Here is a 23,337-nt window from a genome sequence, read left to right as displayed (position 1 = left end):
GTGCATACTACATATATTAGGCATGATATATTAAGATGTTTATCTCACGGAAAAGAAACATCTGCCAAAGTAAATAAAAATTGCACACACAACCCTGTACAGACTCAACACAATATTTTCTTACTTACAAAATTATTTTTCAAATTGAAACTAAAGGGCGGAAGAGGCGTGCCTATCAAACATCACTTTTTTTGTAATAGAGAGTGGCTACAAAGCCTAATTTTACTCACAAAGAAATTCATGCACACAAGAATAATAAAAACGTGTACGCATAGTAAAGCTTAATTCATAGGATGTGACATAGCTATTACATAGAAGGCTTGAACAAGTATTTTGAACCAATATTTCCCTAAAGTGCATTTTGTCTTTTCAGGTAACTCTTATTAACAATATGAAATTTTAAATTGTGTATATACTTTATTTTTAGCCCATGCAGCTGCGCGGGTTGATGACTAGTGTAGAGTTATTGAGTGCCTAGCAGGCGGTGCTAACTGTTAAGTTGGCCACTATCGCTTGTATTCTGAATGCAAAGGACATCTGTGCTAAGTTGTGTTGTATAAACAGCCTTGGACGGAATCAACCTTAGGAAAAAGGACACCATAACCATTCCATTCATTATGAAAGTCCATTCACGAGATTTTCCTACAATGTTCTCGAAAGAGCACACTAGAACGGTTCTCCAAAGAGCACACTACACACACGGCTCATGGGAAAAACACTGAAACATAGTAGCACTCACTACATACAGAAGCACATCCCAAACAGTGGCTTCATTTGCTCAATCCATGGTATGACAATAGAACCGATGGAGTTGGATATTCGTCGTCTTGGCTATGACAGCGCAGCCCTTCTTGCTGCACTTTCCAAATTGAACTCCTTGGCCCTGTGAAACTTCTTGACATGGCGATGAAACAAAGGAAAATTAATGATATTCAAGTCAACACGACAATCAACCACGGAATTTGAAAATTGAGAGAACATATATAGCTACCTCTTTATCATCGTTGCCGATTTCCGGGGGCCTTTTGACATTATGTGATGAAACAAGCATGGAGATGAAGGTGCGCGCAAAGGGAAGCAGAACGGTGTTTATAGTGCAGATTTTAGTAGAACTTGTATGATGATGCATGATTAGTAGGACTTGTTATTATATATGATGATGTATGATGCGAGCATGAAGAGTTATTATATATCAGCGGGTGAAATGAACATAGCAGTAGCGTTGGTAAACCAAGCACGAAGATAAGAGAGGACACTTCTCTCTATTAGCTAGCTAATAACAACCTAAATTAACCCCCAAAACCCCTAAACCAGCCACTTTCAAAAAAAAACTCAGCTGCAGCCAGCTTCTGACGCGTGGATGTCTTTTGGTCCCGGTTTATGTCACCAACCGGGACCAAAGGCCTCCCTGTCTGGGCTGCCCGCAGCGGCCACGTGGATGTCCATCTGTCCCGGTTCGTGTAAGAACCAGGACTAAAGAGGGGAGGCATTAGTAACGACCTATTAGTCCCGGTTCAAGAACCGGGACTAAAGGCCCTTACGAACCGGGACAAATGCCCTGTGTTTCTACTAGTGTTGCCTAAAGTTATCCATTCATGCATGTAACTGGTCAAGGTACACGCACTGGCAAAGCGTCCGTAACGCGCACACTAATCGCGTCAGGGAGAAGTTGAAAGTTTTCAAGAAGTTTCAAAGTAAGCTTAGTGTGAGATATTAATAATGAACTCGATGAAACTTTACATGCGAAGATACCATGTTTGAAGGGAGCAAGCCTTGTATCCATGAATTGAAATGTCTACACATATTCAAATGACGTGCAGAGCATGTACAATTTACTAGTAGCAATGAGTGTATGTGTGTATGTATGACCATATGTATCTGTACTGTGTCCCAAAGAAAAAAGAACGTAAGGTTCCGGTTTCACCTTTTCTTCGTCTAACCTCACGTTCGTTTCCATTTTTTTCTTTCATCGTTGATTTTTTCTTCCCGCCGATTTTCCTAAAACCAACTTAATTGTTCCATGATCTCATTTAGTTATCAAAATAAAATAACATTTTACTCCCTCCGTTCGGAATTACTTGTTGTAGAAATGGATGTATCTAGATGTATTTTAATTTTTTTTTTGTAGAAATGGATGTATTTTAGTTCTAGATACATCCATTTCCGAGACAAGTAATTCCGAACGGAGGGAGTATTTGATAAGACAATAAGTTCTTTTTTTTTCAAAAAAGTCAATAAGTTCTTATACCACACAATTGTTTGAGCTGGTACGAAATCATGATGATTGCGTATAAAAACTTGCTAAGATTTGTATGGACCAATGTAAATCACATACCATTGTACTAAAATATTGCAATTGTCTGTCTATCCAGTTAAGATTATAATAAGATTCGGTGGCTGGGCCCACGGGCAATCGGGGGTCTCGTCGGGGACGCGTAGACAAGAAAAGAAAGAAAGACAACCGCAGAAAAAAAAAGGGAAAGAAAGAGGCTGGTGGAAACGCCCAGAAGAAATGCGAATGACCCCTGTCGGGTCGAGAAATCTCCCGAATGCTCCCCCGGCTTCCGCTCCGCGCACCCGCATAAATACCCGCCCGCCTCCGTACCGACGCAACAGACAGCAGACAACAGAGGAAGAAGGAGGAGGAGAATCAGAGCGCTCGCGCATCGCCCGCCGGCAGCTGCATATTCGCCCGCACACACCATTGATTTGTCCCGGCCCGGTGGTGGTTCCTCGGATCAGACCAGATCAGATCGGATCGGATCCCCACAACTGTAAGCACCCCCCTGCTTCTCTTCACCTCCTCCCCATTTTATATAATCTCTGAATGAAATGCTGCGTCAGGCTGTTACCACAACTTGTGTAGTAAGTATATCAGATTAGCTAGCTAGCCTTGTGAATCCTTCTCGCCATTGCCTCTCACCTACCTGCATATATTGTGACTAATTTACTGATAAATCAAAGGCCCTGTCCCTATTGCAAACTCTTGCATTGCGGTTTGTTTGGGGAACAATCTATGCACTGTCCCCCCGTTGTTTACAATGTGTCAAATCCTTTCATGTTTCATCCAACCTACCATGTCACTCAGCGGACGGGTGTTCTGCTTTTTCCTATGCAGTTTCAGTGATCTTACTGCAGGTTTATTAGTAAAAAAAGAAAAAGAAAATCCGTTAGCCTTTATATTGTATAAAAACATGGACCCTGTATGGAGACCATGACACTTATCTGTATTTCTTCTTCTTTCTTGCAGCTTGCAGACATCACAAGAGCATAATCTGGTTGACAGACCCAGCCATTTATCCTGCCAGTATATATAAAGGCTAGTAAATCATGTATCCAACAACAAATCACTACATGGATCCATACTCCTCATACTACAGGCATCATGCTCCCTATCCATATCACCCCCCTCCTGGCTGGGAAGCTGGGCACCAGCACATGCCTGAACCGGACTGCTCGCCATGTCGGCCACCATATCCATATGGCCCTTGGCCGTACAGTGGTACCATGAATCACTCAGGCCTTCCAGAGTCCCACTCCCATAGCTGCTGCAGCCACACATACCCTCCTGGTTACTACAGTTTCAGACCCCCATTGCCCCAAGAACTTCCACCACCACCTCCTCTATACTACCATGGTCCATTTCCACCGCATCATCATCTGAACCCCTACTCGCCATCATACTTTGGCCCACTCCCACCATGTCATCCTGTCGATCAAACACCATATAGTGGTTTTGACAAGTTCAAGAGCCATTGCTGTGGGTGTCCGAACCATGTGTGCCATGGAGATGGAGGGCAGAAGAGCAACGTGAAAATCGAAGAACATGTGCCTGAAGTGAAGGATGACAGTAAACAGAAGGATGCAGACAATTCCAGAATAATTCGCAACCCAAACTACCAGTACCCGGTGATGTGGCTACCGTCCGGTGACATGAAAGACAACAAGGCTAATGATGGAAGAAGCTTTGAGTTTCCACCTCAGCTCTTCAGCAAGTGGTTTCCTCAGAGTGGAGAGAGGGCAGAGGATGTCAAGCCAGCCGATGACAGTCAGAAGGCGAAACAACTTCAGTGGCCAATGGTTTGGATGCCACCAGGATATGGCGTTGAGACCAAACCAGAAGCTAAAAAAGAGGTGAAGGAGATCGAGCAGAGTCCAAAGAGCACGCAAGAAGATCCACCTTCGCCTAAGATCAAGATCATTCCCTTGTCATGGTTTGGAAATGATAGTCATGATCAGAAGCCTGATGCTAGGGATGGCTCTGGAGAACAAAATGGAAGACCATCAGCGGAGAACCAGCCTGCAGGCAGTGAGCATCGGCATGACATGACAGTGGATGGAAACTGTAAGACCATCCCAGTTGTGCCGAAGAAACCAAACATTGGGAATGAACATGCTATTTCAGTTGTGCCGGAGAAACCAAAGAGTGGGAATGAACCTGCTACTATTTCAGTTGTGCCGGAGAAGCAGGATGTTGAGAAGAAGGTTCGTACCTGCAGGACCATCCCGGTTATGCCTCAGAAAGAGAGTGATGAGAAGAAATCCTCCATGGCTGGAAACAAAGAGGAAAAGAAGGCCATCATGGTTCAGAAGGAGGGAGAAAGTAAGAAAAGCAACAATGTTGAAGCATCAAAGGCTAAGCCTTCAAAACTACCCCCAGTATGCTTGCGAGTGGATCCTTTGCCAAAGAAGAAATCAGGAAACACATCTTCAAGGTCATCCAACCCAGCAACGAGGAAGGTATCTGAAAAAGACAAGGATGTTAAAGAGGCCCAAGGCAAGAACCAGGAGACAAAGCAATCAGAACATCAGAAAGAGGGTAAGATGCCGATTAAAGAGAAATCATCTGATGATGTTGCCAAAAGTACAGGGCCTAGGAATGTAACAATGGTAGATGCTTCAGTGAAGCACGCGCAAGAGGAACAAGTTTCCACAACTGTGACTGATCAGAAGGCGCAACCTACCGTCAGTGCTGAAGCACAAGAAGAAAGTGTCAGTGCAAGTAGCTTGCAGGAGTGTGACAAAAACAGAAAGGAGGATGAGTTGAAGATCGGAGGTGAAGCTCCAAATTTAGCCTGTGAAATAAAGTTATCAGAACCAGATGCCTGTGAAATAAAGTTATCAGAACCAGATGCCGCTGTTCGTATTCAGTCTGCATACAGAGGGTACCATGTACGAAGATGGCAGCCTTTGGAGAAACTACGGAAGATCAAGAATGTACATAAACAGATGCAAGATGTGGAAAAGCATCTGCAAGCCCTTGAAGCTTCTTCAAAGCAGCCGACAGAGAAAGAGCACATCGCTATGAATGAGACCATCATGAGTTTACTTCTGAACCTTGACACCATTCAGGTATTGCATCTTTTCATTTTAATTTGATTTGATTCATTTTCTCGTGTGCGGAAAAATTGCATGCTGGCTAGGTACTTGGTCGTTGGACGGTGTTTGTTTTGACTCTTCATATACTTGTGCAGAACTTGCATCCAGCTGTGAGGGAGGCTAGGAAGTCTGTCGCTCGACAGCTAGTTTGTTTGCAAGAGAAGCTCGATTCTTTGTGCAAGAGAAGCTCGACAGCTAAGAGTGAGGAAGCAAGTCCCACGGGAGTGGATGGAGAACAATTGCCTTCTTCAGTTAACTCCAACGAGCCTGTGCACGATGAAGTTTCATCGGAAGTTGCCTTGAAGTTGAGTCAAGATGGAGATTCTACTGAACAGAAGCATCAAATGGAAGAACCAAGTACTGCAAAAGAAGAAGCTCAAGAGGAAGTAAGTTAACCTATGTTTTCAATTGCTTGGCATTCTAATATTGCAAAACCCCTGTGTTTTGAAGTGGTATATCTGACGCGCATCATGTCCGGTAGGGGAAAGCTGCAGCAGCTGGTGAATGTCAAAGAGTACCACCGACAGATGTGATGCATGATGCAGCTTTGTCGGGACTTGTCACTGAGAAGAAGCACGAAATGGAAGAGCCAGACATATTGAGGGAAGAATGTACTGAAGAAGTAAGCTGTATTTATGTTTATGTTGTTGATCGGCATATACTACTTTGCTCATTGGTTAATAAGATAATTTTTTAGTTCATGGATTGGATGTTAACAGTGTTAATGTGAGCAGGTGAAAGCCGCAGCGAAGAGTGAAGGATCTGCGGAGCAAAACTACCACCCTGAAGAATCAGATCAAGGCGTTTCTTTTACAACTGAGGATGGTAAAACTGCAATGACTAAAGCATGTATGGACAGTGCAGTTGATGCTGCCAATGTGAGTTTCGAATTTATTTATTTTGGAGATGGGTTTAATACCAATATTTTCAATATGGAATTTTGTAGCGAAAATATTAAATATTGTGTATGATCGATGAAGCAGGACGGTTCGGCAGAAGGAGGTCAGGTGCAGGAATCTGCTCCCGTTGGTATCTCGTGGCTGAAACATGATGCTGCCCCTGCTGAAGATCAGTTCAAAGAACCAGGTGCTCCATCCCTTCATCTGGAGGATTCTTCTGTGTCTTCAAAAGCTGCAGATCCACATGAAAATGATCCAGCCCTGGCGGATGACTCGATAGTAATCATCACTCCAGCAGACCAACAAGAAGAGTCCGTTGATGCCGACTTGAAGAAAGAAGTTGCAGAGACCATGGTTGATTCAGACAAAGAACCAAATGGAACGCCAACGCCTCCTGTTGGCGATGCCGCTAACATGGCCTACGTTCCCGGTGCAAATGCAGAGACCACAAAGCAAGAAAAACTTGGTTTGGTAGGACCAGAAGCGACAAGACAATGTGAGGTTTCTCACATGGACGATTCAGCACTTGTGGAGCAGCAAAATGAAGGTGGCTCTGCCATGGAAAATACTATGAATGATGATGAAATTGGAGAGGAGCCTGAAGCCATAGCATCGGAAAGCAGAGTCGATGCCATTGTAGAGGAGACTGAAGCTGTACCATTGGGAATCGACGACAAGACCACTGAAAATACTCTAAATGGTGCCACTGGAGAGGAGGCCGAAGCCGCACCACTGGAGAGCAGAGATAAAACCATGGAAAATACTCTGAATGCTGCAATTGGAGAGGAGCCTGAAGCTGTACCACTGGAAGTCCAAGGCAAGGCCACTGAAAATACTCTGAATGATGCAGTTGGAGTGGAGCCTCAAACTGTACCACTGAAAAGCAGAGTCGAGACCATGGAAAACACACTGAACGATGCAGGATGTCCGAGTAAAACGAGTGCTAAACCTGCCCTGCCTGAAAGTACAAGCGACGGAGCATCATGTGAAGACGGCGGTGCCACGGTGTACGCCAATCCTGACTCCAAGGTGTCTTCGGAGAGCCATGGTGGTGAGCAAAAGGAGCAGGATGATGATGGAGGTAAAGCAGATGTTTCTGAATCAACCGAGGGCGATGCCACCGTGCTTGCCGAAACTCTAGCAACAGGAGCGAATTCTGCAGCGCCTGTACCAGAAGCGGGCAAGCCGGAAGAAGGTGCTGAAGGAGCACCTCCAGAGGTAGAAGAAGCGGCCGAGGGCAGCGACGATGAGAAGAACAAGGGCTTGGACGACGAGAACCAGAAGCTGAAGGAGATGCTGCAGAAGCTCCTCGCCTCCGGCGACGACCAGATGGGGGTCATCGCGGAGCTGAGCGACAAGGTGAGGTCGCTGGAGAGGAAGCTCGCGGTGCACAAGAGGAGGAGGAGGCCCAAGGTGAGGGTGCAGCAACGTCCACTGAAGAATGACCACGCTTGATGGTTAAGTCTATGTATGTATGTATGTATGTATGTATGTATGTATGTGTCCATATATGCTGCAATCAGCAACGTGGAGGGGAACATTGTATATACAGTTGGACGCAATATGGTTTTCGGTTTGCCGACTGCACAGAAGTGACGAGACGACTGTTGGCGTTGGTCCTCCAGTTTTTCAGTTTTCAACCCGTTTCTCTCTTCGCCTCGCCTCGAGTTTGGAATCATGCACCGCGGGTTGGTCTGTGGTTTCAAAATTTTTGAATAACGCAAATACCTTTTGAATATCCACACATTTTTTGAATTTCTGAACATTCTTTCAAAAAATGAACACTTTTTTGGAAAATGTGAGCAATCTTGAAAAGCAAACATTTTCTCAAAAGATGAAATTTGTTTTACAAAGCCAAACATTGTTTTAAATTCTCTGCCCATTTTTGAAAAATAAGAAAAATCTTGAAAAAAAAACTGAACCTGAACATGACGTGAACATTCTGGATGGTTCGCAAAACCAAGAAACTAGAATACATGGAAACTAGAATGCATTTAAAAATGTTGATCAAGCATTATAGAAAATGTTAAACAAGTACTCGAAACATGGTAATCAAGCATAATGCTAAATGTGCATATAAAAAAATGTTGACCATGTATTAAAAAATGTTAATCTTGTATGTCAAAATTGTTAATCAATCAGTTAAAAATCTGAAATATTTATGGATAAAATATTAAACATGTATTCAGAAAATTTAACATTTAACATTTTTCAAATCCTTGTTTTACTTTATAAAAAACATATGTAAATATAATTTTAATATATATATATAATATTTGGAATTATAAACATAAAATAAAATAAATAAAAATAAAAATGTTCAAAAAACAGGAAAAAAAACAAGGCAGTGGCCTGTGGCCTCCCATGGGCTGGGCCGGGCAATTTACGGACGTGGCTAACTGAGTGTACCCTACGTTTCGCTACCAGCGAGACACAGTTGCGCCTTACACCTACAGGACTAGCCGACAACAAATGATTTCAGTATAGCAATTTTGTTAAATATTGATGAGTTAAGCTTGGCTGTTTCTCGTAACAGAACAAAAATTCCCCTAAAAACATTCTAAACGGAAAAAACTATAGGACTAACGTATTTTTTTGGCTGTTTTTTTTTTATTTTGACGGTTTTCTAAACACATTCTTAAATTTAAAAATATTTGCAAATTCATAAAAAGCTTCATGAATTTAAAAGTGTTCAGGAGTTTTAAAGCAAGCGTTCCCAAATTTCAAAAAATATCCCAAAATTTCAAAAAAATAATTCATGGATTTGAAGATTGTTCTTTTTTTTAAAACGTGAATTTTGAAAACGGTTTTGAATTTTGAAAAATGTTCATGAATTTCAAAGATTTTCATGTATTCAAACTAGATCAATACCAGATGAAGTCTTGTGGGTGGGGTGTTTTGGGGTTTAGTCTCGGTACATTATGTATGTCTTTCATTCACGCAATGACATATCAATGTCGTGTGTGGACTCGACTGCTATTGGCCTTTAGATTAGATCGAGACTAGAAGAGGTATTGTGGTGTCGTCTTGGCCGGCCGTTCCCTTGTGACTATGGCGATGACACACAAATGTCGTGGGGTGAGCACACCAACCCTTCTTTTATTGTGGTTCTACGTGTGATTGTACTCCCACTATAAGTCTCCGTATTCTGATTCTTTGATTTAATTGAAATGGTTACCGGCAAATACCCACCATAGTTCACCTAAGACAACACGTACTATGTGAAGTTGATATTTTGGGCATAAATTCCCTGGTTTTCTATTCACTTATTATGTGTTGTTTGTTTAACCTATGTGTATAGCTTAACTAATTCCTTATTTTGGGCAAAAGTTGCAAACATTGAGCAGTGCTCGAGCACTAATTCTACCTTTATTTGTGGCCATCCTTTATGTACCAACCGATGCCACTATCAGCATGCATGTACTTTGCTCTTATCTTCTTCGGCGCAAACCGACAGCTTCATTAGGCTTTTGGCCAGCCAGGTCACCTCAACGCCTTTTGCCATTAATGGCACGACCACTTGCTAGCTGCTCATGCTATTTATGGGCATCCATGCAAGCGCCATCAGATCGGCCGTTGTCTTGTCATGCCATATCGGTCGATCGACATGGTGCTATGGGTGCTAGAGATGCCAGAGGCAGTGGTGTTGCAGCTGTTGTTCTGTTGTTTGAACCCTAGGACTATGTTTAAGTTGAAATTTGTGTGGTGTTTAACACTATGTTTAACTCTTGTTTGTGTCTTATTGAACTTGCGTGATGTTTTAAGTGGCATTGTATGTGAATTGTGTGATGTTTTATGGAACTTAGAGGCAGTCTAAGTGTTCAAAAGTATGTTGTTTTATGTTTATTTAGTAGCAAGCATGGTACTAAATTGAAGGAATTTGACAGCCTTGAAGATAAGAATGGAGGCGTTTCCTAACGAAACGCCTCCGTGACAGTGAGCATTAGAAGCAGTTAATCATAAGAAACCACCTATGGTGCTCTGAGCATTCGAGGTGGTTCTGACAACCACCGCTGGCGTACAAAGTATTTGCAACACGGGCTTTGGGGCGATACGAGGAACCGCTGTCGGACCTATACTAAAACACGTTTAGGTACTAGCAGGTCTCTTTAGTGTGAATTAATTGGCATGTTTGATATTGTAAGATGTCAGATATGTTTCTGATTTATATCGATTTTATATTTTAGTGTGAATTAATTTCATATGTAAATGGGAATAAACAAATGATTCTGCTGCAGCACGAGTAGTTTGCTTGGCTTTCACTCGTCCATGCCCTGCATTGTGTGTGTCCTTCGACAACACCCCTCGTCTATATGTGCCTCTCGTGGTGATGATCATATGTCTGTTGCTAGGTCGTGCCTTCTCTTGGGCGTCCATTTCTTCTCTTCTTCTTTAACTTTGATATTTGTATGCTTTCGACCCAGTTATCTAGAAAACGGGGTTAATTTGTTAAGGTTTTTGATCCGGTTTTTTTTATAAATTGGATCAAAGCCTAAGGAGAACTCCCCCACCCCCATCAGTGATTCTCAAAGAAAAAAAGATCCAAAAAGAGCTGTACCACGACGTACCATTGTATGTCGGTGTATCCCGGGGTTTGAAATAGTTCAGGCTAGCTAATGCATTGAAAAGGTTCTGGCGGCTAATAACACCCACCAGACGAAACAAACGATTGTAGTTATTTTATTTTATTTTATTATAAATTCCCTAGTTTCTTATTTAGTTTTTTAACGGAAGTTTCTTATTTAGCCACAATATTTGTTTGGTTAATCTAGTACTCCTACTAAGGACCACCATGTATCGAGAATTGTTTGCCTCTCGACTGTAGCTCTATATCTATGGAATAAAACTCTTTTCACCATAAAAAAAATTGTTTTGCAGCGTCACGTTGTCGCCCAGTTCAGAAACATCTTTTTTTTAGTACTCCCTCCGTCCCAAAATTCGTATCTTACATTTGTCTAAATACGGATGTATCAAGTCACATTTTAGTATTAGATACATCCGTATCTAGACAAATCTAAAACAAGAATTTTGGGACGGAGGAGAAAAATATGCTCCCTCGATTAATTAATTCATTATCTTCTGCCATGCATCGATCGCACTTGCAAAAGGTGAGCAGTGATCTAGGGAACACTGTTACTCTACTTTCGTGCATCCATCATCATTGTCATAACGACCACTTGCTGGAGCTCATGCTATTTAAGGACATCCATGCATGCACCACTAGATCATGATTGGCGCGCGTTGCGGCGCCCGTCTATGTTTGCGATGAAATGATAGGAGTTTCCATAGAAAAGGGTCTAGAAGATGGATATAATATTTTGTTGAATTTTTAATGCAAACAACAAATTGTGTCCTTGGTGTCTTTCTTTGCAACTCTAGTTCACGTTCTCCTTTAGTGTTAAGGAAATCAACTTGCAAAAAGAAAGCTCACTAACACTTTGATGGAAATCAAGTTTCACTTTGATAGTGATGTATACAAAGAAAAGGCGGCCTATTGGGAACTAATTACAAAGCTCATCTGGAAACCAACAAGGAAGACTGTGCATCGCTGAGTTATGGCAGGCTAGCAGCCAAACACATCAAATACATCAGAAACACAGTGAATAAACTGCAGAGCACAAGCAGGAAAAACACAACACGATTATTGTGTTTCCATGGCTTAACATGTATTGGTCCTGAGCCTTCTAGTTGGAGGGCCAATTCCACTATACAAAGAAAAATGTTGCGAACTCAAGGACAACTAACATAGCATGCACACATTCCATGCTAATCGACATTATTATCATGTGAATATGATGTCGTAGATGCTAGTTCCAGTACTTCTGTAACTGATTCCTCCTCACTTTCATTAATAAAACCACAGAGATTGAAGATACAACCGAAACAAGAAAATAAAACCATTGTGGTTGTTTCAAGCTCAATGGAACTGAACAAGTGGATGTTTTCACATTCTCTGAAACAGGCATCCTTGAGCTGGCATATGGTCTGGAAACATTATCTAACAGCAACATGATCAAAGTTCAGCCCCCCTTGAATTGGTGACACCCATTAGCTTCAATACATATAAACTAATAAGCTACTAAGCATTGTACAGACTAATAGACTCCTTGCCGTTTCAGAATTCTCAAAGACATAAGTGCATTGCATGCATTGTACTTATCTTCATTTGTGATTTCGTGTCATCTCACGTGGAAAGAGGTAATTTAACCTTTTCGCTCAAGTCCTGCAAGCACAGAAGCAACCTCATTTCACGCAAATAATCTTGTTTTCAAAAGAGAAAATTGTAATAAACCATTGACTTGCCATGTGATTCATAAGTTATTGCAACTAACATTACACATAACGAAACAAAGACATGCAGCAAGCAATGATAGCAGAGGTTTCAAATCAAACCATATGAATATTCAGGAATCTGAGAACTGAAGAGGTGTATAGAGAGCTCACCAGCGACCTAACATTGGAGGTTATTTTTGGGAGAGGTAATATAGAGGAATGTGAAGGGTGCCGTTCTAGTCGAAGTTGTACAGGAGAGACCATGCAAAGTAGCCAAGAACATTGGTGCCACCATTCATGGCTTTCTTCAGCTCGCTGAGGTAACTCCGGTAGTACCGAACCCTTGTGGCATCCCGCAAGTAGTGTTTGCGGGTGAGGTTCCCTGGTTAATCTATTCCTGGCAACATGACGACAACATTAGTATATACGCACGACAAGATGATTCAGAGGCATGAAACAAAACAAAGAGATATGGAGCTCCAGTACCGTTTTCAGTTATGACAATAGCTGGGTTTCCATACCTCTGACTAATGTAGTGCACACATCAATACATCCCCCTCAGGACGATATAAAGCCATTTAGAATTCACCTGTAAGAATTCACGCACCAAAAAGATTTATGGTGTTAATTTTGAACTTATGGTCGAAGAAAGTAAAGCTGAGAAAGGTTTCCGCAACGAGCTTCATACCCTTGGTCCAATCGGTTTGCCATTTCGCTCAACTGCAAAGTTTATATATATTGATGTAAAACCTGCAGCTTAAGACAGGAAATTCACATGCACAAGTAACCCGCAAATCGACTGAGTAGCTAGTCAGTGTCTGTTGCATCAATTTCCGTCCCTTTGTTTAGTTAGTTCTTTTCCTTGACCACTTTAGCTTGACCAGGAGTGAACCTGGGCAACATCTCTTTCACAAGGTCTTGCATTATTTGTGGGTACTGCCGTCTATTAGTGGATCAACAAACCTGTATCCAATGCAACCGTCAAAGCACATCCACTAATAGATCATCTGTGAGTATTAATCTTTTATTTAAAACTCTTTGCTAAAGCACATCCACGGGGGATTGAATCAATCACTGCAGATCCGTGAATAGGAAGTAGCACTTGTCCTGAGTTCAGTGTATTCCAGTCTCCAAGATTCAGCATCAAGACATAAATCGTAGGCGCTGCAGGTATAAATAAAATGCAGAGAAAACACCGGGGTTGGGATGAGCATACGTACCTTGCTGCCACTGTAGGATATGGAGGTGAGCTGCTGCTTGATTATTGCCGTCTAGTTGCTGGATTCCATTTCCAAAAGGCGACAAAGTTCAAGATCGCTCACGGGGGAACCACCGCACATGTATCCGATCCGTTCAAAGAAAGCCAGCACCGAAGCGAGGGGCCGGCTTGCGCCACCAAGAATGCAGAGGAGGGATGTGGAGGCGCTTGGTGAGGGAAGGCATTGACGACGGGACAGTGGATGGCCTGGAGCAGCGGGATCCAGGCGCAATATCGAGAATACGGCCGCGGCGTCACGGATTGGGGCGCGGCCGGGATCCAGTCGGCGGTGGCGGGGGTCTGCGGCACTTTTCCTGCCGTCTCAGGCCATCAGCGCCCGTAGCCATCGGATCATCAATCTTGAGCATTTTCAATCGTTAGATTTACTGTAAATCGCTCCTTATCTGGCCTCGTTCGCCATTAGGGATTGCTAATTGTCATGGGCCGCTGCTCTTGTCGCTTTTTTCGGCGTCTCAGATTAAATTGGGCCTAATGGGCCTGCAGCACCATCCCCTTCGTGAAGCCACCGTTTTGTTCCCAAGACCAAACGCCTCTCACACCCTTCGCCTGGCGGCTGGCGGCTGTTCCCATGGCTGGTCGACCTAGGTGACTAGGTCGCGAAAACGGTGCCGACGCGAGGGTCATGGCGATCCGGGCGGCTGGACGCGACGTCGCCTTCCAGGCACCGCCGCCCACCACGACCTCGAGCAGTGGTGCGTCTCCCTCGTTCTCGTTTTCTATCGGCAACCCCCAGCTTGCCAGATGGCGGCACCGACCATCTCTGTCGCTTCGCCTCCTCGACGGCATGTTCTCTGTCTACCTGGAATGCTCAGATCCGTCCTTCAAGGTGGAACGTCGGCGCCGCTGCCATCCAGCCCGACCCTATGTTTCTCACCTCTCGCAGGTGCACAACCAGCACAAACGCGCTACAACGAGCAGCATCAAGGGATTTGGTTTGGGTGATTATATACACGTCATGACACCCTCTCCTCTACACGTTGATGTCAAATTCCCTCCTCCAAGGTAACACCTTCATACAACTTTGCAAACTTTGTTTCTCTCGGTCTTCCACTCATCCCCGAAAAATATTTCATTCAATCTGTGAATTTTCTCTTGTACTGATAGAGCCAATTGCAGGTCAAAGCGTTCTGCTATGAGGTAAAGGAATTTTTTGTGGAGGAAACTACTGTTCAGGTATTGGTAGATCTTCCTAACACTTTTCCTTTTGCAATCGTATCATTTAATTAATATAGTTAATTGGTTGTTGCAAAATATAATGATGGCTTACTCTTTGCAGTTTTAGTAACATCATGCCATCATCCTCATAGTCTTGTTATGCACTTGTATTTAGTTATGTTCTTTTTAGTTTTCGTGTGTTGAAACAACCAATTTGAAAAACCAGGAAGAGTATCTTAGTGATCACGTTTCAGTGCTGCATACAAGAAGTTGCCCGCTCTGAGTTTTATTTTATGAAGCAGAGTTGAATCTGCTCCAAGTGGAAGATAATGTTACTGTCTGTCATTATTGGTTTGCTGTTGCAAGATTATTACATTAATCAGTTATAAGCTAGGATTTTTGTGTTAGCCAAGCATTTTACTATGTACGTGTATCCCATTTGAAATCCCTTCAACCCCAGTCAAATTCCTATTGATATCACTCCTATGGTGATTCCATTGTTTATACTATTGAAGTTGTGATTCCTTCCTGTTTCTTTCATGGGTTAATATTTTATGATTAATTACACATCAAGAAAAGATTTTTTAAATATATTTTGGGTAGAATTCTTATTGTTCTATGTCTTTGTTCCTTCGAATTAGGCATGAAATAAGTTCAATGTCAATGTGTTGGTAGACCTCATCTCCCAGCATGCATATGTGTTGCTTCAGGAATCATGGCAAAAGAGGTTACAATGTATTTTTGCTAGATTCTTAATGAATTCACTTTGTTTACATGTGGATGAACTAATAGGCAATCCCTTGACTATATTTTGACTTGACTACTTTTAGAGTAGGAGGGTCGTCTATCTGACAGATCATAAATCTGTTACTGTACATATTGTAATGTTCTAATCTGAATGCAGTCAGTTGCTTAATATTACTAGATGACTCGTTGCGCCAATGGCACAAAGGGCGAGAGCAAGCCAAGTATTAAAAGAGTACACATAAAAATATTTAGAGACAGATTGAAACATATGGAAATAAAAAATTGCTGCTGGCAATGTCATGATTTTCTCTAACCAGTGTAAACATATATAAATAATCTTTTAAAAATATTAGTAGAAGGGCAGTTGATTACATTTATAGAACAAGTGATCACAAGCTTCTTTTGAGCACATAGACAGTAATAATGTCTAAAGTGTACATGCAATATCATACACGAATGGAAATCTAAAGGCTATACATATCGTGCTCAGAGCAACGCCAAAAGGGCAAAGATACTGGATCAATTGATACGAAACAAAAGGTAGCACAAATGCTGGGATTAGCTACTATAGTTCTTTCAATAAAACATTTTTTACACCAGTAGCAGCACCCGTAAGATTAGCAAGTTTCCAGCAAAAGGATCACATGAGAATCACATATCTATATCCTATATCAAGAGAAACAGAAACCCAACAAGATGAACAAAGAAACAGAGGTATCAAAACTGTAATTGCTATAAGAACAGAAGATTGACTGCATAGGGTTTCTTATTACTATTTTGTTTTATGATTCATGCATATATTTCCAGTCTGGATTGGTAGCTAACAGGGAACTACACTTCATTGCCTAGAGAGGTCATACCTCTTAAGCCTAGGTGGCTGAGCAAGTCCAGTTTCCATGGTGTTAGTAAGTGCATAGCAGCAATGCCGGCCAGTTCTGATCCCTGTGACAGAGTCAAGCTAATCATTGGGAACCATGCAAGAGGAAAAAATAAAGAGGACGGTAAATCCGATAGAAATACTAACGGTAGTTGAAACAAAAGAATTTATGAAAGTTGGTGTGACCACCCGGTCATCATCCTTCTCCTGCCAAACAAGGACACGTGTGTGTGGAACTGGAAAACAGGAGGGTAAATGAAAAACATGAAAAATAAGAAATATGGGTAAGAAAAATGAAGAAAGGAGAAAATGCACTGGGCATGGTACCAGGAACTACAGTCCCAAACATCTTTCCGATCCTGATCTTCTGTATATAGGTACGCAAGAAGTTTCATGTGATATACTCGAATGGTAATATCAGCCCTATCGACTATTTTTTGCCCAGGTTCAAGACTCTCCATCATCTCAGGCCGCTTTGGATTACACGTGAAGGTTGTGAAGGCTGTGATTATATCAGGCGAGGCTTGGACATGGGAAATAGTCATTGCGGCGTGGAAGTTTTCAGTTATGCAGCGACGCCCACCGGTATAGGATGATGGCATAATATTTTTCTCATGGACCTCAGCTTCATCAAGCTTACCAAGTCCAACAGCGTCAACAACAAGCTGGAGCTTTTTAGCGCACATATCGTCCCGAAGCTTTTCAGAAAGGACCTTGATTGAGTAGTGAGAAGATCAGAAGACAGTAAATCAGCATAGTCAGCGTAGCAGCAACCAAATAAGAAGATGAAGATGATAGGGCAGCAAGGAACCTGTGGTAAATGGAGGCACATGAATCTTCTACATGCAGAAATAGCTGAAATGAAACAGGTTTTGCTATCTCAGGCACAACAGATACAGTAGTTGCTCAACATAATCTAAAAAGCAAGAACAACGGGAAAAATAATAAAACATTGGCTGAAAACATAGAAAAATTGATAGCCATAGTGGGATATAAACTGATTGTGTTTTCTTTTTGCTTAGGCAAAAACAGACGTGAATATGACTAAAAACTGTTATTTTTTCTATGTATGCGGAGGCAAGACCAAAGCAAGGTAAATAATAAGCTTTTGAACATATATTTTTGGCTGCTGATAAGTTAAACCTGTGTATTTCTTTGTACCAAGCACACAGGTAAGACCGGAAAGAAAATAAAGGAAGAGGATTTTATCAGGCCTTCTACAAAAACAAATCGACCTTCTCTGTGTTGAACATTAAATTCAGCTGGCAATTCTTGGCTTTGATTTCCTGGTGAGTCCTTATCGATATGCGAAGAAGGCGAAAAAGAACCTAGAATGATGAACTGCAGCAGGGAATTAACAGGAAGAAACGTGATGTTTGCCTTCAAAGGTAAACCAATGAAGGAGAAGGGCTTTTAGATTAGCAAGCCCAGCAGCAAATAGAAGATATAAGGAGGCGCACACAGTGTAACAGCAACGACAAGACATAGTTTAAACAGCATGGCCAAGCGGCATTTACAGTGAGTAGAGATTGTCATAAGGAGGGAGATAAGGCAGAAAGGGCCAACGGCAATATTTACAACGATGGTTTGTTCGACAGGATAGAAGGCGTCCTGATTACGAAATGCATCAGCTGAATTCCCTATAGTATCACAGCTTAGGTACTCTCTCTCACTGGTAGGCACTAAAGATAGAACACGTTCGTTTATTTTTCCAGCTACTTCGTTCGTTGGTGTTAGAATTGCTCTTTCTTTTAGATAATCAACGTCAGAATACCTAGTAGGAACATCTTTATATACAGCCTGAACAATGGCATCGATTTTTCACCATCAGTGTGTATTAAAGCTCATCAGGGATGGTTATCCAAGATGGATCCGACTCCCCCTCGCGCACTATTCATAGCCTATGTGGCTAGCGCAAGCTTGCCTAGCACCCCCTTCATAGAGTGTAGCACCTATGACCTCAGCTAAATATTTATAATAATGAAGCCATGTCTTATTTCTTACAAAGTTTCCAGCCCATTAGAACAGGAACAAAAAAGTAAGAATAAACTGTCAAAGTATACCATCAAATCACTAATTTAATCAAATTTCTGGTCCAACCTTTGTATCTACTCATCTACAGCTAGCACATCCACCTATCCAAGGAAAAAAGAGGGGAACAAATACTCAAATAAAGCATGCCAAAGGGGTACAACAGAAGAATGGAACACATAGTGGCATTCCTTGGATCAATCATTGTGGATCTGGGTGGGGAGAGGAATGGATCACGAGATAAGAGGAATGCAACAGAAGTTTGATGAGGTCGAGATCGTACACAGGCAAACAAAACAAAGGACAGAAGCATAGTAAGCCGAAGTATAGATGAGGCAGTAAGCTGTATGAACCAAAAGACTATTGAAAGCAGCTAGCAAAGGCAGTTGGCACCACACATATCGGACGACCACCTGAAACAGCTAGAATGGACTGGCAGGCCACAAGGTAAACACAATAATGTACATACAATAAAAGAAACCACCAGCAAGAAAATGGATTGGAAGATCTCAGGAAACACAATGTTCCTGGTCTGAGAATCAGTAGTACCATCTTCATTTCCAATCAGGATTTTCAACCATCCTCTCCTGTGCCCCGACCCCCAACCATCGTTGTACTGACACGCGAATAAAAACATGAACACATAATGTGATCGATGTGATAACTTGTCTATGCTTAGAAATGCAGGGTCGAGAAAGAGGGAGATTAATTCTGGTTCACCGCTGGGAGAGACTGTATTTGATACATATAACAATTGAGCAGATTTTGATACATATAACAGTCTAGTTCTATGTGCCCTGTATCACATGGCTTCCCAAAGTCAAAGGTGTGTTTGGGACCTTTGAGCTATTACTCGTCTAATTAGACAGCTAACATATGATGTTGCAGGTTATAACCAGTGACAAGTTCAAACCAGATGACCACCTCCGTAGAACATGTTCTTCTTGAGTAGAAATGGGGCCAGTAGTTAGGTAAGGCATCATAGACCAATAGGTGGAACCGTATAATTTTAAGATGGTCTAATTTTTAAATATATATTAGGGCAGTGGGAAACGGGTATATACCTTTGTATTTATCCAGTAGCTCAATGTGATTATTCGTCGACCTCCGGATAACACCATTGGTTATAGCAGAATACTCGCTGAGATAAAAATTCCATGCAATCTGTATAAAGACACATCCAACGGATAATGCAAATCGAAAAATCAAGCCCGCAAACTAAAATTATAGAAGGGGTCAAGAGAAACCTGCAGTATGTTAGTATTTAAGAGATTCCTTGCATACGCATGATTCAGAAAAGTACAGTGTGTGATGCCATTATAATTTTCTCATCAGCCAGTGGTATTCCATTATATTTTTATCATCAGCCAATAATAAAAAAGAGAAATTACAGCAGTGAATCGGAAAAAGGTACGATCTTGCTTACCTCGACAAATCAAGATATAACTAAATGAGTAGATACTCAAGGTTTGGCCTCAGTAAGTCCCATCACCAAAATATTGTAATCACCCTCTACAGCAAACCAATTGACATTTGGAATCCCAACTGCAGAACAAGAAGCAATGCCAGCTGATTCATTCGCAAGACCAAGGAAGTGAAAAAAACTCACATATTACTTCCTCATTGAAGTATCCATATGAAATGACTGGTATAAAAACTGTAGATGAGTTCCCTTAGATGGGATTGCCTAGGTACGTATCACTGGTCCTCCTTGATCGTCTCAATCAAGAACATCAAAGAAAGGCTAGGGTCGTTTTCCTGCGATAGAATCAAGAAATTGAGATATGTTCAGCACAAGCAGGAGAGAAAAACTTGAGGAGCCTATGATGACGACATGAACTCGTACCTGCTGATGGTCAACAGCCTCCATTGTCCACCCACCCACGGTTGTCACCAGTTGTGCCCTTGCCCAAGCCGCGCTAGGGTCTGCCACCGCCGTGCATTATATACATCTGACTTCATCGACTTCGTCACACAGCTATGGGAGTGGACACAAAAGAACAACCAACTTATCACTGTTTTGTGGGAAGTAGTCCAGACATTGCTGCCTAATTATCAGATGTAGGCCTCAGTACAATCAATGCCTGATGTATAACATTTGCCTTTTAAAATACAAAACATGGACAGATGGTAAGAAAATATAGCTGCTTAAATATTAAACCATGATTTTCTAACTAAGCATCATAATTTTCAGCTAACCATTTCTATCTCCAAGAGCAGTATATCAAATCCATGTTTACCTCGTGTAGAGCAAAAGTGAGGAAAGAAAAAGAAGTCATACCTAGCCAGTTTGTTAAAGATAAAAAACTGTTGCAAGTAGACAACAACAGAACGTACCACAACAACTGTAAAAACACACTGTTTGGGTAAAGCATTAACATTCTAAAAGAGTATCCACGATGGTGGAAAATCGGAACCCACCTGGTTGTGTTTTAGTACTCTAAGTACTTCGATTGGGCGACGATTGTGTGACCGCCTGCAAGAAATAGAATAAAATTATTTGTTACCCCAAAGGCAGACCTCTACATATGTGAAACAACAGCATCAACCTTATTGTTCTCTTTTACAAATTTCTCTGGATATAAACAAAAATATTTCCATGTGTAAATAAATATATTACACTCCTCATATAAACAAAAAAAATTCCATGTGCAAATAAATACAATTTACTGATTATTACACTGCTCATAGAGTAGGTGAAGAACGATTATTACAGTGACGAAAATCACCACACCTACCTCACTACGTGAGAAAGAAAATGAAGAAAACAAGAACTGCTCAGATTGGAAACTTTTTATCAAACAGGAGGTAGAAGGAAATGAAGTGGCAGCTCACCTTGGTGGGTAAAGATGAAACGCAGCCAAGAACCCCAAGAACCAGCAACAACCTCATAGATCCCGTAGGGGGAAGAAAAATAAGAGTCAGGATGGAGGGAAACCAGGCACACCAAAGGGATTGAAAAAGGAAGGGGTGGCGGGGACCTAGGAAGGGGAGGCGAGCTGCTGCTTCCTACCGGGTGGACGACAGCGCCCCGGTGCCGCAGCGGATCTGAGAGTCACTCCGCTCGATCTGGGGCCTCCCCTCCCCTCCCCTTCCCTTCCTTTGAAGAGGAAGGAACCACCCCAGATCGAGGCCGGATTGGGGAGGAGGCGGCGGATTGGGAAGGAGGGAGAGAAGGCGGGGATTGGGGGAGGAGGGGAGGCACGGGATTGGGGCAGGAGGTTCAGGGTTTTCACCCAAATTGAACCGGACCCACGTCCTAGAGGGTCCCTCCCGTCAGTGACCAAAAGTAGGCAAGAGGCGAGGTGTAATTAAACAGAATCGGGAGCAAGGCATGAGGCGAGGTGTAATTAAACAGAACCGGGAGCAAGGCATCGCGTGATGGCCTGGGGAGGCGCCCTTGTCTTCGCTCGCTCGCACACTATTCATTGCGTACCTGGATGCCTTGGTTGTGAGTAGCATATAGCTCATCCTTTATAAGTTCAATTATTCTAAATCTTAAGGTAACCGATTACTTTGTGTAATCGCAATACCTAATTTAACAACTTCTTCCATGTTATAAATCAAATGACTCCAATATGTACCACCTATTGAGTTTTAGATGGATGCTAAGATAGGAATGGAGCATCAACTTGGTTCCAGCGTAAGTACATGATTCTGAAGTCCCTCGGCTGGAAACATTTAGTACTTACCATTTTCTCTTTTCCTAGATATCGCCCCTCTTGTACTTAGCTAATTATGTGCCTGAAAGCAAAAGAATTGCTATTTTTGCTGGAGTTAGCAAATTATCATGTACAATATAATAGAGTATGTGAGTATCTTGAATTTTGTTACAGTATATGTCAGCATCCAAAATTTATTTTTCACATTATGTAGATTATCTATCTCTAAATCATGTGGTCCCTTTTCAATCATGAGTAGCAGTAATACTACATGAAGATTATAAACTAGGTATGAATTTTTTGCTCTAATTCACGAGTACATGTGGTATTAGTAGAGTACACTCACTATCTAATATTTGGAGTGAACCTGATTGAACTTATAAGCTGGCCTCGCGAACACAAAGATCTGTTCCATTTGATTTTCCCATTCCTCATAAATACAAATGTTGCTTATTACTGTTTCAAGGTATGCCAAATTATTTACCAGAAAGCAATGTTTGCTGCAGATTCCTGTAAATGTCTATTTGTTTAGAACGTGCCCTCTCAGTATATAATTCCTAGAGATAAAAAGTTCTTAATATGTCTGGCCGAGTTTAAATTTAGGACATTGTATTTGGTTGTCAAACAAGGTTTCACTGCCGTGTTAGTGATAGGTCAAACTTGTGATGGCTCCGTGTCAGGTGAAAGAACAGAAGAAGTGTGCCAATCAGGCTAGACTGTTATTACTCAATTTTTTAACAAATATTGTAGAAAGTTTGGTTGTTTCAAGTTGAACGGATATTATGTTGTCAAAGAGGATTCAAGTTACGTTTTTTCTGTATGTAGGTTTTCATGCGATAAAATTTGACCAACTCTTTGCTGAAATTTATTTCAGTACTAACGCATAACCAAGTAATGGTATCTAGGTTGAGAGCTTCAAGAAGGACGTACTGGATCCATGCAAGGTGTACTGGATCCATGCTCTCCTCCACCGCCCCCAACTACGGCCACCGTCGCCCCTCCTCCGCCGCCGCCGCCCCCTCCTCCACCGCCACC

At 42.0% G+C, this 23,337-nt stretch overlaps 1 protein-coding gene and 1 long non-coding RNA gene across 16 annotated transcripts; one reads left to right on the top strand and one right to left on the bottom strand.

Annotated features, from left to right (window-relative positions):
* The first annotated feature begins 2,626 nt into the window (after positions 1-2,626).
* On the top strand, positions 2,627-7,918 carry LOC119338192 (BAG family molecular chaperone regulator 6-like). 2 transcript variants are annotated; one of them, XM_037610501.1, is made up of 6 exons: positions 2,627-2,774; positions 3,251-5,352; positions 5,475-5,765; positions 5,861-6,001; positions 6,114-6,257; positions 6,363-7,918. In XM_037610501.1, the coding sequence occupies exons 2-6, from the start codon at positions 3,331-3,333 to the stop codon at positions 7,731-7,733; spliced, it is 3,969 nt and encodes a 1,322-aa protein (XP_037466398.1). In that variant the 5' UTR covers positions 2,627-2,774; positions 3,251-3,330; the 3' UTR covers positions 7,734-7,918. The 2 variants fall into 2 exon arrangements, with proteins under 2 accessions (XP_037466398.1, XP_037466397.1); XM_037610500.1 differs by having other exon boundaries at positions 6,360-7,918.
* A 4,101-nt stretch (positions 7,919-12,019) lies between these two features.
* On the bottom strand, positions 12,020-21,927 carry LOC119337586. Of its 14 annotated transcripts, none has more exons than XR_005163417.1 (14): positions 21,476-21,924; positions 21,062-21,116; positions 20,487-20,618; positions 20,250-20,398; positions 20,067-20,152; positions 19,705-19,781; positions 17,421-17,464; positions 16,937-17,322; positions 16,757-16,845; positions 13,772-16,674; positions 13,240-13,514; positions 13,073-13,140; positions 12,723-12,948; positions 12,020-12,501 (listed from the first exon to the last, which is right to left on the bottom strand). It is a non-coding gene; the product is annotated as an uncharacterized LOC119337586 (long non-coding RNA). The 14 variants fall into 14 exon arrangements; XR_005163411.1 differs by having other exon boundaries at positions 19,705-19,804; positions 20,067-20,185; positions 21,476-21,923; XR_005163409.1 differs by having other exon boundaries at positions 19,705-19,804; positions 20,067-20,185; positions 20,257-20,398; positions 21,476-21,923.
* Between the last annotated feature and the right edge of the window lie 1,410 nt (positions 21,928-23,337).

Source organism: Triticum dicoccoides, chromosome 7B (assembly GCF_002162155.2).
Source record: "Triticum dicoccoides isolate Atlit2015 ecotype Zavitan chromosome 7B, WEW_v2.0, whole genome shotgun sequence".
NCBI classification, from domain to species: Eukaryota; Viridiplantae; Streptophyta; class Magnoliopsida; order Poales; family Poaceae; genus Triticum; species Triticum dicoccoides.
Note: the sequence above shows the minus strand (reverse complement) of the source record. Positions and strands in the feature narration are given on the sequence as shown.